Source organism: Bos taurus, chromosome 1 (genome assembly GCF_002263795.3).
Source record: "Bos taurus isolate L1 Dominette 01449 registration number 42190680 breed Hereford chromosome 1, ARS-UCD2.0, whole genome shotgun sequence".
Classification (NCBI taxonomy): Eukaryota; Metazoa; Chordata; class Mammalia; order Artiodactyla; family Bovidae; genus Bos; species Bos taurus.
This window is the reverse complement of record NC_037328.1, coordinates 70,404,455-70,422,808: the sequence shown is the minus strand read 5'-3', so window position 1 is coordinate 70,422,808 and position 18,354 is coordinate 70,404,455. Positions and strand designations below refer to the sequence as shown.

The following is an 18,354-nucleotide window of genomic DNA, read 5'->3' as shown; positions in this document are numbered from 1 at the left end:
CTGGAGAAACACTGGAGGAGGAAAGGGATTCTCTCGCTGCTTCTGGTATGCTCCCCTAAGCAGACTCCTGTAGTGCAAGTGACTCCCCAGGGTAAGCATGGCTTCAGAAGGCTGTGCAGCAGAGTGCCACTGGTGGTAGTTTTCATAAATGGCTTCCCTTGCACCTCCTGGGAAAGCTTCAGAGCAGGTGCTGCAGGCCTGGTACCTCCCAAGAACCACTTCCCCTTCCCCCAACACCCCTTGAGTTCTGAGGAACAACACTCCCTGGGGGCAGCCTCCCCCAGCACCCCAGAGAATGGTTTCCTGGTGAGGGTTGTTGGCATGGCAGCTTTCATGAACAACATCACCTGACACTCTCAGGGCAGCTCTGTAGCTTCAGAGAACTTCTCCACCATCCAGTGAGCAAGGAGGCCTGGACCTCAGCCTTGTGGGCCCTCTTCTACATTCCCTCCCTGTGGCCTCTACTTCGGCCCTAGAGATGGTGACTACTGCTTATATATGCTATTCCTGTATTCTTTAGAGTTCTCTTTACTCCTTTTGAGCCAGTCTCCCACTACTTCAATCTCCCACTAGAGTTAATGATTCTTTATATTAAATTTTCCCTATTCAAATTGTCATGTGGTGTCTGTCTCCTGAATGGACCCTGACTAGGTACATCTATGTGGAAGACTGAAATTCTAGAGAAAGGAAGATTAAAGAACTGATGAAATTGCAGTGGAAAAGGAAGAAGGAAGGAAAAAACGGAACTACAAAACCTAAAAAACCAAAGAAATTGAGAAAATTGCCTGGGATCAGGAGCCTGTGAAAGATATTGTATCAATTTGGCAGATACCATCAGAAGAAACAGATGAAGTTAAAGAAGCCAGACACAAAAGATCACATACTGTATGACTGCATTTATATAAAATGTCCAGAAAAGGCAACTCTATAGAGATAGATTAGTGGTGGACTGGGGCTTGGGGTGTGAATGTAAAGTAACTATAAATGGTAAATTAACTATAAATGGGCATGAGAGGGATCTTACTGAGGATGATGGAAATGTTCTAAAACTAGAATATGGTGGTGGCTGACAACTTGGTACATTTACTAAAACTCAGTGAATTGTACACTTAAAGTGAGTGGATTTTGATATGTAATTATTCCTTAGTAAGATTGTTTTTTAAAAATGGAATAGATGTTAATGAATACAAAGCTTTCTATGAATAAGCTTTCTATGATTACAAGTTTATATCCACTTTACTGCAAGGAAGAAGTAACTTTCAAATCTATTTCCTTCACAAACACTTCTGGCTCCATAAGGTCTACTTGCTGAAATAGGATCTAAGAAAGTGATCATTTTAATCAAAGTATTATAATTATGCAGAGTATTTATCATAGATGATGTCTACAGTATGATGCTTAAGTAACCTTCCTTTGATAGAATCCAAAGAGACCCTTCAATAGCATATATTACCCAAGGTGATCAAAAAGAAACCTCTAGACGTGATCAGAAAGATTGCTAATGAGAACTATACTGACATTTTTTAGAAAGACTTTTGTACTAGTGATAAACTTGCTTAAAGATCAGAAACAAATAAGAAAGAACAGAGAGCAATAAGGAAACCTAGAGCAGAGAAAAATGAACTGCAAATTATGCTTTCATAATTGGGAATCTGTGTGTAGAAAGTTAAATCACTACTTTGGAGACACTTTCCCACCAAGCCCTCAAAATGTGTGGGATAGTGGGTCACAAGAAAAAGTAGTACTTTAGTTGAAAAATAGTTCATATTCTTGGTTTATAAAAAATACTTTAAAGCACCCAAAATGGGGGAAGAAAGGATGCTAGGAAGACCAAATAAAAGTATGCTTGATGGCTAAAGCAGATTGAATATGCTCCAATTAAGAAGTAGCTGACAGTCAGTAAATGCACATGCAACGGACTTTGGTTGTAAACATATCAGAAACCACTTTTTTTGTTTGATTTTTGGTTCTTTTTGTCACCCGGCATGTGGGGTCCTAGTTCCCCAACTGTCCCCAACCAGGGATTGAAACCATGTGAAATCTTAACCACTTGACCGCCAGGGAAGTCCCAGAAACCAGTTTAAAAGTGAGTTAGGGGAATTCCCTGGCAGTCCAGTGGTTAGGACTCAGAATTTTCACTGCTGGGGCTTAAGTGCCATCCCTTTCAGGTAACTAAGAGGCCACAAGCCACAGGTGTGGCCAAAAAAAAAAAAAATGTGGCTTAGGATTGTTACTTCTCAAGTAAGTCTATATTAGGATAAATTATAACAGTTTAGAAGTAAAAGGTCCCTAATTCCTTTTATTTCTCTAAATCTTAATTTAATCTTATACATATAATTATTTCAAATGCAAGTGGCTGACAATATTAAACTGCTAATTAAATTTTTAAATTAATAAAATAATTAACTATTAATTAAATTAATAAAAGCCTGAATTTTGTTGTTTGTGTGTTTTAAAGCCACTTTGAACATCCAACTGCTACTTGTTTTCGGTTAACCCCATCTACAGAAAGTCTACATGTTTGGATCATAAGGCAGTTATTAAGACCAAACATTTGCAGCAGTAAGTCCTAATTGTAAACAAAGTAGGAGAAGAGGTAGCTTTCTGAAAGTTGGCTCTGCAAATTCAAAACTCTGAAGACTCGAAGCTTCTTCTATAGCATTCTATCTGACTTTTGCTGTCTAAATGTGTGTCAGTAACTTAGCTATAGGTTTGAATTATAATTTCTTCACCTGACCACTTATTTCTACACTGTCCATTACCTCCATCAGCCACAATGACCATTAATCTAAAAGAATCTCTATAGAGAAGGATCAGCAAGGACAATCTCAGAGAAGAGGACTGTTGGACTCATATGAGGAAGAAGAAAAGGAGTATCTGAAAAAATGGGACAAATGAACTTATTTATAAAACAGAAACAGAGTCACAGATGTAGAAAACAAACTTATGGTAACTGGGAGGAAAGGGGTAGAGGGATTACCTGGGAGGTTGAGACTGACATATATACAGTACTATATATAAAATAGATAACTAATAAGGCCCTATTGTGCAGCACAGGGAACTCAGTATTCTGTAATAACCTATATGGGAAAACAATCTAAAAAAGAGCGGCTATTGTATATGTATAGCTGATTCACTCTGCTGTACAGCAGAAACTAACACAATGCTTTTAAGTCAACTATACTCCAATAAAAATTAAAGAAAAAGAAAAGAAGTGAATCATTTCTGGTTGGCTTAAGTTCGGTTTTCCCCAGACACTTCTCTATACCTTTTGGTTCTCATAACACTGACAAGTCACAGGTATGTACAAAAGCTGGTGCAAACATTCACATACATGCATGTATGAGCACACCCACGCTTCTAACACAGGCTACCTGAAAACAGCGAGGCCACTGACACTGAGAGTCCATTCTTTGACATGTGAGTCAGGTTAGATCCTTCACTACCATCTGTGTAATAATGATTATAAAAGGGGGTCTTTTAGTATTCAGACAGGAAGTAAATTGATGAGAATGACAGTTCTATACCACATGTTCCTGGAATCAGGACTTGACTTTTGCTCCAAATGCTAGCTGACACTGTTTTTAGAAATCTACATCCACAGTTAAGTTTTATATACATATATAAATTGTTATATATTATATTGTTATTATTGTTATATATTATAAATATATATATATATACACACACACACACACACACACACATTGGTCTCTGTTCAGTTTCTGGCATAGAGCTCTTAGAAACTTTGAAATTTCCTAAGTGATAGGAATGTCTATTATTCATAATGAGCCCTTTCCATTAAATCTGAGTTTAAGTTAATCAGATGACTCCTGGGGCCACATAGACAACTTCAGGAAGGGGCTGGTTGCCAGAAGAAAAAAGTAATTATAATATTAGAATTTTTAGCCCCACCTCAGGAACTCAGTCACCAATGGCCAATGATTTAATCACCCATGCTTACTTAATGAACCTTGATAATGATGAGGTTTGGGAGAGCTTCTTGGTTGGTGAACAGGTCGATGTACTGGGAGAGTGGCATACCCTGACTCCATGGAGACAGAGGTTCCTGTCTCCATGGAGACACTGAGGACAGTGTCTGAGGACACTTTGGGACCTTGCCCTGTGAACTTCCCCTTCACGTGACAACTCATTTGTATCCTTTATAATAAACTATAATCATAGAGTGCTTCCCCGAGTTCTACGAGTCATTCTACTTAATTATCAAAACTGAGCGGGGAGTTGTAGGAACTCCCCTAGGAGTTTGCAGTTGTAGGAACCCTGGGGGTTGCAGTTGGTCACAGAGAAGTACAGGCAGCCTGGTGACCCCACTGGCAGCTAGCATCTAAAGATGGAGCCGCCCCATGGGATTGAACCCTAGATCTGTGGGCTCTGTGCTAACTCCAGGAATTAGTGTCAGAACTGAAATGTAGGCCATTCAGTTGGAGTACAGAAAACTGGAGAATTGTTGGAAAACCACATACCAAAAAAAAAAAGTTTTAAGGGACTATCTATTATTGTTATAAAGAGAAATCAGAGGCATTAAGGAGAACAAAGAAGGAAGACTTTCCAAAGACCTGGAAAAATATACGTAAAAACTGTATTTCTGAATGGGGGAGAAACCCAGCTACCACACCTGCAGTTGAATGGGTTCTCAAAATTGGTATAAACAGGAAGTCGGAGCCTCATGCAATAAAAGATCTATTCATCATGTTACAAAGGAGATCTATAGACACAATTCACCTCTATAAGAAAATTACTCTTGGTTCCAGTCATAGGGTGAGAGCTTATGTCCCTGAACTGTTTGGTTTTCTGTTTGTTCATTTGTTGGTTGCACTGATAGGAAGATGAAGAAATTTATGATTTTCAGGTATGGATTAACCCACTAATCATGGGTCAACCTGATTTAACACAACTGCCTTTCCAGATAAGAGCCCCTCCTCTTCTCTAAGCAGAAGCTCATAAGAATCTGTGATTCTGCTATGCAAATTAGCATGGCCAGGACAGAAAATAAAGCTCTACTTTGAAAAAAAAACTTGACATTTTCCCTCCATTTTGCTTTTTCCCTGCCATGGACTCTTTTTTACCTTTTCTCTTATGATTATAATAAAGCTCCTTTTAAACACTTTGAAACAATTTCATTTGTATTATGGGGCACAAGAGAATAGGAATCTAATTTCACGTAGGTGTGGGCCAGCTTTGGACTGCTAGGAGGAGAAATTAGAGCAAGAGTCTGACAGAAAGCTGCAATTGAGGAAGAAACTCCAGGGTGACATCAACAGCCAGCCCACTTCACTGAACACTTCCTTTCAGTGTTCTTTTCTGCTTAAATGTTAAATAGGTTTTGTTTTTTTAACAAGAGAAGTTATCCCTTACAACAGCTGACAACATTCCATAATGAACTATACTGAAGACTCCCTATTTAGGGAAAGCTTCTCGGTCTATGATTCCAAACTGAAAGAAAGAGTTAATGAAAGCTCCCTTGAAAAGTGTTAAATCATACCTTGGATTTCAAATTCATCAACCTCATCATCAGCAGAGCCAGAGTCAGAGAACTGTGCTGAATCACGTGAACTGAACTGGGAGCTGCTGGAAGTGAGCCGAAAGCCTGTTAACGTTAAAAAAAAAAAAAAACAAAAAAACAGTAATGAACAGGACAGAAAGAAGTGTCCGACACTTTCTAGGGTCACAGGAAAAGCAAACTGGTAGGACTTCAATAGAAAAGTAAACAGAAGCTTGACTGGCAGTTATGCTGGGGAAATGGAAACCAGCTCTCGTTTCCCTTTCTTGTTTCATCTCCTTAAAAGTTTCACATAAGCAGGAAGTACTGCTCTCTGGGAAGGGAATCTGCAACCAGTGGCCTCAGTTCTCCTCCTATTAGAAATCTATTTTTTGGAAGCTATGTCTGAGGTAGAACATAGATGAACTCCAGGACTCTGGTCTAGTAGAAAAAAAAAATCAGAACAACACAGAAAATCTTTCTGACAGCAGAGGAACCCTTGGCTTGGGTATAACATCTCATATGAACATATAAAGACAGAAAAGGAAGCCCACGAGGTACTATGTCTTATCCAGAAGCCCTCAAGGGGCAGGAACAGGCATTCACAGCCTCACTCACTTCCATGCTCCATCTCCTGGTACCCAGGGAGCAGGTTCTTGGTGCGGATCTGCTGGCGACGAAGGCGGATCTTTTGCTTCAGCTCCTGGATCTCCCTGTCACTGTCCTCCTCCCCTTCCTCCTCTTCTAGGCACTGGCTCATCATGTTGCACTTCATCAGCTCGATGGCAGCGATCAAGGACTCTGATATGCTGAAGTGGGCATTCTCCTGGGGAAGGAGAGCGCCAACAAGGGGACACCTCAGTGACTGGTCTCTTGGAAAGGAACTTCCAAGATGTGCACTGCTTCCATTCGAAACACCCAGAGGAAATGTACACTGCCACCAGAAAGAAAGCTGATGGCCAGAAAATCTGTTCCAGATTCTCTTTGCTCTTGTATCTGGCCATGCCCAGCCTTCCTGTCCCACTTTTCGCATAAAAATATGACAGAGAAGTCAAGTTTTTCCTAAACTGGCAGGCAGGTTCTTTACCAATAGTATCACCTGGGAAGCCCATAAAATGCTACAGGGACATTTTCTTTATTACATATCTGAGCCTTAGAACAAAATAGAGAAGCTGATTTCAGGGACAGTCTTTATCTAAGGTTCCAGGGTCAAGGTCATGTGACTAAAATTCAATGTTTCTTTCCCAAGGGAGTTTTTAAGGCAAGATCAGTAGTATTTTTGGACTCAGTGAGGAGCATAAGCTCCCTGAAGAGTTATCCAAGGATAGAACTTGTTGAGCTTATCTTTATGGTGACTTCTCTGTATTGTAGTCTACATGCATGTTATTGCTGTGCGCCCAAATCCTGTTTAGGACAAAAGACACCATACCCCTCTGGCTAGATCTCCCTGCTGCTGCTGCTACTAAGTCGCTTCAGTCGTATCTGACTCTGTGCGACCCCATAGACGGCAGCCCATCAGGCTTCCCCGTCCTTGGGATTTTCCAGGCAAGAACACTAGAATGGGTTGCCATTTCCTTCTCCAATGCATGTAAGTGAAAAGTGAAAGTGAAGTCGCTCAGTCGTGTCTGACTCTTCTCGACCCCATGGACTGCAGCCTACCAGGCTCCTCCGTCCATGGGATTTTCTAGGCAAGAGTACTGGAGTGGGGTGCCATTGTCTTCATGGGCTTTTCAGTGGCTCCTTAGTGTCCTCACCTTTTCCAGGTCTGCACAGCTGCCGAAGTCCTGCTCAGATAGGTAGCTGATAAGGGACTGTCCTTCTGATGGTCTTCGGAACATGCCTTCTCCTGAACACAGGTACTGACTGCCCTCTGTGGGAAAATGGAATGTGGACGTCAAAAGCTCTGGCTCTGAAAAGCAAATCTTCTTTACAGCCAAGCTTCTTTGAGAAATTTGATGATTTTAATGCTAAAGATGCTCACAAGTCTTTCCCAATAATAGGTTAGAAAGATGTCTACCTTCTAAAGCAGTTTCTCTGAATCTCAGAATCCCAAAGCACTAAGTGCCTAGGTTAGAGAATGGCAGAATAAATGGAGAGAGCCTGGAGACCACCCTTTGACCACCTAAATTTAAAGATGACTTACACATCCTCCTACCCACAAAAAAAACAAAAAAACAAAAAACCTGTGCTGCGAATCAGACAAGGAAACAAATGTCTTCTTCCTATGGATAATTTCAATGTGGAGTTTATCTTCTGGTCATTAGGCTCAGACACTCAAAGGCCTCTTTTCAAGGTCTCTCTCACCCACTCAGAGAGCCACTGTGGCTGGCTCACCAGACATTCACGGTGGTAGCACCCACAGCATGAGACGGTGGGACTCCTACAGCAGAGAGGAGCAAGAAAAAATGGTGGGGCCGTGTGATTTCTAGCACGGGGGTTGAAAATGATGACGGGGAGGGTGAGACTGTATGGTGTGCGCCCTCCACAGAGCTAAGATGAGCCATACAGCTCAGAGCGTGGCAGGCACGGGGGGAGCACAGCAAAGACGCGACTGCAGCCTGGCCTTCCTGGTGCTCACTTACCATACTCCACGTACAGAGAGCTGGGTGTGCTGACTTCACTGCTTTGACCAGAGTAGGACAAGGGGCCTCTCAACTTCGACTTATCACTGCAGGATTCTAGTGTCAGTGGCCACCAGGGAGTAAAAACACACATACGAGGTGAGCAACACATATATTCCCAACCTTGGAGTTTCAACATCTAACAGCTCCCATTCCCCACGCCCTCCCGGACAGGAGAGAGGGGGCACACCAATAGGACACAATCCAAGAATGCAGGAACACACGGAGGAAGGGAGGTGGGAAGTCAGTGTATTCTAAGGAGAAAAGAGAGAAAACGAGACCCGGAAGGCAGCAACACAGGCGAAAAAGAAATCAACATGGATTCATGATCGGTTCTTTCCTCTTCCATCTTCTTACCAAGTGTTTCAGGAATATCAGCCAATGTCTGCCCTCTTGATTAACCAGTTTAGAAAACAGTCCTCACAAACACATTGCAGCTTTTCTGATCCCTTGACACCAGACTTTAGAACAATATCAAAGGGTTAAAGTCTCTAAAAAAAATACTAGGATATAGCCTCTCTTGAGCCTGAAATATAAATTTGTCATACTTACAAATTGAACCTATTTTTGAACTGGCAGAACAACAAAATAACACCCAGCAATACCCTTAAAAGAAGCATCAAAACAATGCTAGAGAAGCCAAGGATGATGGCCCTGTAACCAAGGGGCTCAGCCCCAGGGCTGTGGACTCAGCCTTCCTGGAAAAGGAAGGGAGGGGTTTCAAAAGAAGGTTATAAGGTAGGAAGTGCCTGGGTAGAAGTTTTCAAGGAATGTTGAGAACTGAAAGGGGAGGAACAGCTGCAGGCACGGTTTGCAGGAAATGGAAACTGATCTTCTCCAAAGGGAAACACAAAATTTCCCAGCGCCACAGAAGGACGAGCACGCAGAAAAGCAGGTGGGTGCCTGAGAAATGAGCAGGATGTGCTGGGAGAATGAATGACTGAGCAGCATCCAACCCATTTCCCTGACAGATGGTGCCAATCTGTCAACTGCTCCTCTCACAAAAAATGTTCCTACATGGTAAGCAATAACTCCGTGTTCCCCTGGTGGCCCTGGCAGTGGGCTCTGCTCCTCACTATACACCAGCAGTGACCGTGATGTCATGGTGAGAAATCGTGACAGAGACAACCTCTGAGGTCCCTAGTCAAAATCAGTGCACAACACACACTCCAATACCAGCACCCTGTTCATTTACCAGGAAAACCCTAGTACAGAGGGAAGGATGATGTATGCGAGAAGCTGCATATGAAAAGGCTGTCCAGCTTTGCTCACTGACCTCACTGCCTCCTGATGCTGCCCATTCAACTGATCAGCTCTAATTCTCAGAACTTCCTCATACTGACTTGAAATCTGTCATCTCACAGTTTCTCATCTCCTTAAGGGCAATGCTCTTCTAAACAAAAGTCTTGCAGGCTTGTCTCTCTTTACCCTCTTTGCCAGTGTCTTCAGCCATTCATCATTTTCAGTTCACCCTCACCACTCTGCCTTGCAGACACATTCCAGCATCAGTATCTCCATGCATTATGTACCCAGAATGGAACACACATGCAGTTTGAATACCACTGTGAAAACCAAAGACACAGACTTAAGTCACTAGAAAAATCTTGTGCAATGGCTGGAATGAAGGGGTAGGGCTGGGGGAGATGGAATTTACAGGGGAAGGAAGACAGATAAAAGAAAAAGGAAACAGGGGATTCCAGGCGAGGCAAAAACATGCACTCATATCCAAGATCACAGAAAGAGGAGAAAACATATTCTGGTGTTAATTCAAGGAAAATAAAGTAATTCATAATAAATATTCAGTTATAAGAAAAATTCTGCCATTGATTCATCATGATGTCTTAACAAATAGCAGGCCTCAGTTTCACCTCTAGGCAATACGGGATTGACAAGTATGAATTCTACCTCCCAAAAGCTGCTGAGAGAAGGAACAAGGCATTTGGAAGTCATAAGCAGAAAACGTATCACATAAAAATATTGGTATCATTTTACGACCAGGTCCAAGCATCACAGCAGGATCAGACTAGCCAGGCTTGATTGACACCAGAATGGAAAAGGAAGCTCTGCACTAGGCAAGATGGTCACAGAGGAGCAAAAGGAGACAGGGGGTGGTGGACAGAGAGGAGGAGGACTGGCTCCCAAACCTGCAATGGGATCTTCAACTATAATGGTGATATTCCTGGGGCCTCCTGTATGTAGACAGACAGGTGCAGAGGAGAGTCCAGAAAACGAGAACAGAGAGTGAGAAAAAGAGTGTCTTTTTATCCAGCAAAGGTGGGGGTGTAACTCCTGAGAGGGAACCCTAGTACAGACAGAGTGATGGCACGTATGAGAAGATGCACAGGACCCATACTCCCTCAGACCCTCCTGCTTAGGTTTTCTCTGGCTCCCTTTTCCAATGCAGGTTACTGTGGTTTCTGGAATCCACATGGATTCAAGAATGGGGAGAGGGGAGTTTTACATGCTCAAAGGCCAGCAACCTGCAGTACAGCAGACACCGCATCTGCTCCAGGAGATGTGAAGTAAGGGTCTAACCTATGCAGTCTTCACATCTAAGAAGGCTCATGGGAAGACAGACTTTGAATTGGAGGTTTCTTGGTTTCTGAACCAGTTCCAATGAGCCAACCCACATTCTTGAGGGGAAAACAGAGACAAAAGTTTGCAATTCAGAAGTTTCAGATGAGGGCCTTAGCTCTCACCTTTTAGAAATTATAAACAGAAATCAACAGCAGCTCTAGTTGTAAAGAATATCTTCCTTTTATGCTCTTAATTTTTTCTGCTTTATTTTGATATTTTATATCCAAAGCTTTTCCACCCAGAACTGGATTTCAGCACAAAGGTCCATGTTCCACTTGCTTTTATGGAGATGTTCTTACAAATGAAACCTAACCAAAGACTGCCAGATACCAACAACCTAGGAAAGATGATGGCAGGGAAACACTAAAAGCAGTGACACCCCCCTTGGCCGTGCCTGGGGTGCTCTCTGCTAGCAGCTGGTGTTTGTGTGAGGGTGGTCCCAGGAGCCAAGGCCTCCTTATCCAACTGCCTTTCAGCCTGAATTACTGATGCAGCGGTCAGCGCACCTACTTGTTTACTAGGTCCCGTCACCGGACACTCACTACATCTCTAGTGTTAATCAGGGAACCCTAGTATCAGTTTGCCTCTCTCTTATTGTTATTATATTCTGACCAAACTTCTCAGGGAAGGAATTTAACAGGATTATTTTTAAAGCTCATTAGTACTTCCCCTCTGTCTGAGAGACACATTTAAAACTTAGACTATGATTAGTCACATTATCCTCTGATGCTAAAGAATTATGAAAGAATCCAAGAAAACACTTACTATTTAGCAATGTATAAACGAACAAACGTAAGTATCCTCAGAGAGATTCTGGATTTAGATATCCACATTATATTACAAACTTCTCTTTTTCACTATAAGCAGGATACTCTTCATATCTTCAGAAACATAACTTCTCTTCCTGCCATTTGAAGACCCTTAAGAACAAATCTCCCTTCCACCGGAAATTCCGGAGGCCACCTTTCTGACATGCGGTTGGTGGTTCTCATTACCTGGGGCTCCTCTGGAGGCAATGTTGGTGTCCGAATGGGAGCGAGTATGGCTCTTCTTTGTTCCTCCGGTGACAGTGAGCGTTTGCCCCTCTGAGAAGCTAGATCTGCGAAGGACACTGGACAACTGGCTCTGCCTACCTCCCTCCTGGTCCCCTAGAGAAGAAGCAGCAGAGTCTGGCTTCTGAGAGCTGCTGGAGGAGAACAAATTGGAGCTGCTGCTCTCAGTATTGCTGCTGTGACTCTGACAGCTGGCGGTCCGGCCCCGGGGGTCCTGGTTGCCAATGGCCAGGTACTCAGGCCCCTCGCTGGCATCACTTGGGGAGTCATTCTGGCTGCTGACCCAGGATGCTTCCAAGGGGCTGGTCAGAGTGCTGGAGCTCATCTCATTGGGGGTCGAGGGGGAGTCCTTGGCTAATGCAGTGATTGGAAGGAGAGGGTCTAGGACGGTTTGATCCTCTGCTGCTGAGACAGGCCCTCTGCTTTCTTGAGGTTTTCGGGGCGGGCCAGAGAGTGAAAAGGAAGTAGATCTTCTTTCTAGGATATGAAAAGAAAGAGAAGGGAAAGGTGAGCTGGGAGCTTTTGAGCTGGTATGTATGAAGGGCTTCTCCATAGCTAAGGACTGAACTCCCTAAATTGGGGTGCCCAGGACATATGATGTCACCTCAAAAAAGGTTAAGTCATTCAAAGTAAGTAAAAATTCACTGAGAAGCAGCTAAGCCAAAAGCATGAGCTCTTGAGACAGTGGCTTCTTTGCCTACCAGTATGCATTCCCCTTCTATAAAATGAGCAATAATAATAATACCTACCTCATAGGACTGTTTTGAGGATTAAATGAGATAATATACACAAACTGCTGGCAACAGAGCCTGACATGTGGCAGGAACTGAAGAAATGTTAGCTATTATTATTGAAATGCCTTCTTGGTGATGTGGATTAGAAACCCAGGGGAAACTAAAAACATCTCTTTTCTCTGTTACTTTAATGATTCTACTGCATTATCTTAGGCTAGTTGCTATATCCTCTTTAAGACTTCCATACTGAGACATGAAGTGTGACAAACTGCACTGACCAGAGGTTCTATTATAGCCAGTGGGTGAGCAACCACTATGTCCTCTGTTTTCCAAGGCTGGAGATACATGTCTTCACAATCCCTCACTGCCCTCATACCTAAGCTGTGGTGGGGGATTTGGTGGAGACTGGAGAAGGACCCAAAGTAGGAATGCTGACCACTGTTGGTTGAAGGAGTATATGCGGAACCAGGCAGAGCTGTCAGGCTCTGGCTCTTTGTCACCAGGAGTGGGCTCTCATGCTTTCTGGCAAACTATGGAAAAAAAAAAAAGTGTCAGAATCAAGGATAGTGGCCCTCAGAGGAAAAGCACAGTATTACAGAAACACTGGCAGAAACTGGCCTTTGGCAGCAGGTTTGAACTGCAGCCAGGACCTGTAGAGACAGTACAGGTACCCTCTACCACAGCACACAACTTTGAAATCTCAAAGTCTTGGCAAACATCACGGCTTCTGCAGCTGGAATCCTAGGTGATCAGACCAGGAGTGCTTTATCATGAAGGCAATATAGTAAAGGGCTTAAGTCTATGAACGAGAAGTCAGAAGTCAGACACACTGGGGCTCAAAGCCAGGCCCTATCACAAATTATTTGGTCCAAACTTTGGGCAAATGATTTACCTACTCTGTCCCTCAGTGGCCTCCTTTATAAAATGAGATTAATGTCTACTTTACAGAGTTGTGAGGATTAAATGAGATGACACATGTATTGTGCATAGCACCATGACTGGCATGTAGAGAATATTCAATAGGTGGCAAGCAAGAATCAAAATTTTAAAACCAGGAGAGATAGGGGATCCCTCCACAAGAGAAAGAGGGCTTGTGACTCCATTCTAGCCGAGGCACTGATATTAGTGATGGGACGAGTGACCTGGAGAGTGAAAAATAAGCAACACAAAATAACAAAATTTCCTTGGAGAAAATGATTCCACGTTACATTAGGCTGCACTACATCTGATGCTCTAGCTACAGTCAGCTTGATTCACCATCATCCCTCTGCCATTTTCTCAAGCCTGCCCTTCAGGAGGTGCTTACTCAAACTAAAGATTTTTTAAGGATGAAAAAAAAAAAAAACAGACAACTCCCTCCTCAAACAGACCTAAGCTTACTTACAAATAGGCTTTTCACTGCAACATATACTTAATGGTACCTCCTCTTCTTTTCTAAGTTTTCTGTTTGTTTTTAATGAGAGCCTTGCAGCTCATAATTGCCTAAGTGAAGTAGTTTGCTACACAGGGTTATATCATGGTGAGGTCTAGGAGGCCAGAAGACAGACACAGATAATTCCTTGCCCCCTTTACCATAGAAGCATCGATCTGAGCCAGCAGGCGAGGGTTGTTCTGTTCCACTGCTTCCAGGCACTGGAGCATGGCCGTGACATGGGCATCGCTTAGCAGGAAAGCAGTATCTGGGGAGAGAAAACTACTGCAGTGACAGAGCCCCTTAGGGAGAACTTCAGCCTCCCTATGTGGCCCTGGGAGAAGGTCAGGGAAGGAGAGAGGGAAAAGGCAAAGATAAGGAGAATCATATCACTGTGGGTAGAGGGAAACCAGGGACAAATAAAGTACAGCAGAGGCTAAGTCATGTGCAGTATAGCAAAGAGGCCATGACAAGAGGCTACAAAATCAGAAAGACCCAGATATGATCTCTGGCTTTGGGTGATTCTGGCCAATCACCTGACCTCCTTTGAGCTCTGCTTCTCTGATTAGAAAACAGGGGTATTAATACCCAACTCTCAGGGTTACTGTTAAGTGCGTATGTATAAAAAAATAGATAACACTGACTAGAACATAGAAAACTCTCAGTAAATAGTATAAATTCTTTTATTAATGCTTTTTATTGTGGTAAAAGCCACATAATATAAAACTTACTATTTAACCATATTTAACTATCCAGGCCAGGGGCACTAAATACATTCACATTGTTGTGCAACTCTCACCATCATCTCTCTCCCCTATCACTTTCCTAAATTGAAACTCTGTCCACATTAAGACACTCTAAGTCCTCATTCTCCCTTCCTACCCGCCATAGTAGTTATTCTTATTGATCTGTGTGTATAAGAGTAGGGAAATACCTTAACATAGAGCGTGACTGTATTTTACATAAGATGTTAGAGAGAAGACTAGATACATATTTCTGATTAGAATCTCTGTGATATCAAGTAAAAGTATGAGACCCCAGGGTAAGAGTGGGTCTATAAAGAATAGTAAAGTGAAGGAGAATGAGGAAGTCCATGCAGCAATCCTGGAGAGGTAACCTCTACCTACCTGTGTAGAATTTTCTGATGTACTGCCTGTCCCCCAGCAGAGGTCGGAGCTGGGCTGAGAGGCAGTGGCACTGCAGGCTGTGCTGCAGCCACAGCTCAGCCACGGCACGCTCACTCACACCATCCGTGCTGCTCTGGCCATTCTCGTGCAAGCTGATAAACTGAGAGCAAAGAAGCATGAGTCAAAATATACATCCTGATCAATCCAGCAAAGTTGAGGCCTAATGGCATGAAAACTAAACTGAGCAAGGTCAGAGGAGTTAATCAGAGGTATTTACCCTCCAGCTAGCATCTAGATGTTGTAGAGGAAGGAGAACGAGGGAAGAGATTAATGGCCCTGCTGCTGGTGTGGACCACTGGAAAGGGACTAAGCAGTTAAGACATAATATGCAGCTCCAGGAGAGGACAAAGCTGCTACATCTGTCTCTTTATGTTCTAACTCCAAAGAGGCATCTATTCTGGGATATTCAGAGGAAAAATGAACTTGACCCCCAGGGTTCTCTCATAGAGTCTTCTATTTCAGGTATCCAGGTCAACAAACAACAGTTAGAACTAGACATGGAACAATGGACTGGTTCCAAATTAGGAAAGGAAGACATCAAGGCTGCACACTGTCACCCTGCTTATTTAACTTATATGCAGAATGATGCCAGGCTGGATGAAGTACAAGCTGGAATCAAGATTGCTGGGAAGAATATCAATAACCTTAGATATGCAGATGACACCACCCTTATGGCAGAAAGTGAAGAAGAACTAAAGAGCCTCTTGATGAAGGTGAAAGAGGAGAGGAAGAAAGCTGACTTAAAACTCAACATTCAAAAAACGAATATCGTGGCATTCGGTCCCATCACTTCATGGCAAATAGATGGGGGAAAAAATGGAAACAGTAACAGACTTATTTTCTTGGGCTCCAAAATCACTGTAGATGGTGACTGCAGCCATGAAATTAAAAGATGCTTGCTCCTTGGAAGAAAAGTTATGACCAACCTAGACATCATATTAAAAAGCAGAGACATTACTTTGCCAACAAAGGTCCATCTAGTCAAAGCTATGGTTTTTCCAGTAGTCATGTATGGATGTAAGCTAGACTATAAAGAAAGCTGGGCGCCAAAGATTTGATGCTTTTGAACTGTGGTGTTGGAGAAGACTCTTGAGAGTCTCTTGGACTGCAAGGAGATCCAAACAGTCAATCCTAAAAGAAATCAGTCCTGAATACTCTTTTAAAGGACTGATGCTGAAACTGAAACTCCAATACTTTGGCCACCTGATGCAAAGAACTGACTCATTGGAAAAGACCCTGATGCTGGAAAAGATTGAAGGCAGGAGGAGAAGGGGACAACAGAGGATGAGATGGTTGGACGGCATCACTGACTCAATGGACATGAGTTTGAGCAAGCTCCAGGAGATGGTGAAAGCCAGGGAAGCCTGTGTGCTGTAGTCCACAGGGTCACAAAGAGTCAGACACGACTGAATGACTGAACAACAACAACCAGAAAAGAAGGCAAGAAAAACCTGGGGTAAGAAATCCAGGAAAAATGCCCCCAAAGATTCTTTACCAAAGAGAAACCACCTGAGCACCTCTTACTGGCTCTCACCACAGCATTCTCTGTTTGAAACGTACTTCTATTGGCTATTTCTAAAAGCAAGGTTTCATAGCCCACAGTCAGTGCAAAAAAAAAAAAGTATGGATGGCACTTTCAGGTAGCTTCTAAGAGGAAACGATTATAGCAACACATTTTAGAAAAGAAAGTTAGAGAGGGGGGTTTGGTGGGGAAAATAAAGTGATAAGGACCAAAAAAAAAAAAAAAAAAATCCATGTAAGAAAATCACTGTGCTCTGGTCTTTTCTCAGAAAAGTGGCCAGAGTGACCACCCTGTTATTTGGTTCCCTAATCATTTAAAAATAAGTTACTTTTCCAGACATCGCCTCAGCAATGAACCTGGCAGTAAGTGTAATATACATGAAACAAGACTGGCCATGAAAAAAAAAAAAAAGACTGGCCATGAATCAGTAAGTATTGGAGACGGGTGATGGATATTTTGGGTTCATTTCACTAATCTAATTTTGACTATGCTTGAAAATTTCCACAACCAAGGGTTAAATAAATAAACATATATATTTGACAGTGATTGCTGTGGACTAGTTTTGTAACTCTGGCCAAGTTACCTAACCTCCTGGAGCTCTAGCTCTGTCCCTGGCTGGGAATCAGAGCTACTATACTGAGCTGAGAGAACAAGAGAGTAAAGGGCTATAACGGAAGCTAAAGTTGTTGGGGATGTATTAGGTTCTATTTGACACTGGCCTCCAGGAACCTCACATTTTTTTGTATTTGGTGTATCCTCTTCTTCTTAAGCAGTTACCACATATCAGTCCTACTTACCCCTAACCATTCAGAAAACTTCTTGCCATTTGCTCTGGATTCTGAAAAGCTTCATTCTGGTCCCATATATGCAAATCTTTTGAAAATAACAAAACTTTATACCCCTTCCCTAGAGGAGGGAAAGTGGCCTAGAGCAAGGAGTGTGTAAGGCTTATTTTTTTTTTTAAAGCATCCTCCTCTCCAAATCAATCTGACAGGGATAATTTCCTCTCCTTGCCATATGCCAAACCTCTAGCCTAGGAGACTCTGCATACAGAACATCAAACAATGAAGCCTTGTGGTTGCCTTTACTTACCTTCTCCACATGAAAGGCTGAGTGGGGACTGAGCCACCGAATGTCTTTCACAAACTGCCAGTAATCAGTCTGGCGGCAACACACCTGTTTCAGGAACACATAAGGTAAACAAATCATTACCATTGTGAACCACATCTAGTTCTCATATCCATATTCCAAGAGAGGAAAAAGAAAAGCCTAACTTTCCCTTGCCACAATAAAGGTTCTCAACAGCAATCAAAGGAACACATACAGATAGTCACCCTTTTAAAGATCAGCTGTTAAAAACTATTCTAATTGTTCTTTAAAGGAGGTAATATATGCATATGATATAGAAGGTTATACAGCTGACCCTTGAAAAACATAGGTTTGAACTGTGTGGGTGCTCTTCTACGTGGAATTTTTTCAATAAATATATTGGAAAAAAATTTTGAAGGTTTGTAACAATTTGAAAATAACCCATAGATAAACTGCATAGCTTGGAAATATTGAAAAAAAATTAGGAAAGTTAGATATCTCATGAATGCATAAAATATATGTAGATGCTAGCCTATTTTATCATTTACTACCATAAAATGTATACACACCTATTAGGAAAAGTTAAAGTTTATGAAAACTTACACACAAACACTTAGGGGCCATAGACGGTGCCATTTGCAGTCCCGAGAAATGTAAACAA

At 42.4% G+C, this 18,354-nt stretch overlaps 1 protein-coding gene across 9 annotated transcripts in view; it reads right to left on the bottom strand.

Annotated features, from left to right (window-relative positions):
* RUBCN (rubicon autophagy regulator) overlaps positions 1–18,354 on the bottom strand; it is a 51,066-nt gene that overhangs the window by 12,826 nt on the left and 19,886 nt on the right. Inside the window, exons 3-13 of one of the 9 annotated variants that reach the window (XM_059875786.1) lie at positions 17,697–17,780; positions 15,023–15,182; positions 14,057–14,163; positions 12,861–13,014; positions 11,694–12,227; positions 10,266–10,310; positions 8,083–8,178; positions 7,255–7,370; positions 6,119–6,326; positions 5,504–5,608; positions 3,375–3,449 (exon numbers count right to left, since the gene is read on the bottom strand). In XM_059875786.1, coding sequence (XP_059731769.1) covers positions 3,375–3,449; positions 5,504–5,608; positions 6,119–6,326; positions 7,255–7,370; positions 8,083–8,178; positions 10,266–10,310; positions 11,694–12,227; positions 12,861–13,014; positions 14,057–14,163; positions 15,023–15,182; positions 17,697–17,780 — 1,684 coding nt within the window. The remainder of the gene's footprint in view (positions 1–3,374; positions 3,450–5,503; positions 5,609–6,118; positions 6,327–7,254; positions 7,371–8,082; positions 8,179–10,265; positions 10,311–11,693; positions 12,228–12,860; positions 13,015–14,056; positions 14,164–15,022; positions 15,183–17,696; positions 17,781–18,354) is intronic. The other 8 variants (XM_059875830.1, XM_059875851.1, XM_010801168.4 and 5 more) reach the window with 8 other exon arrangements.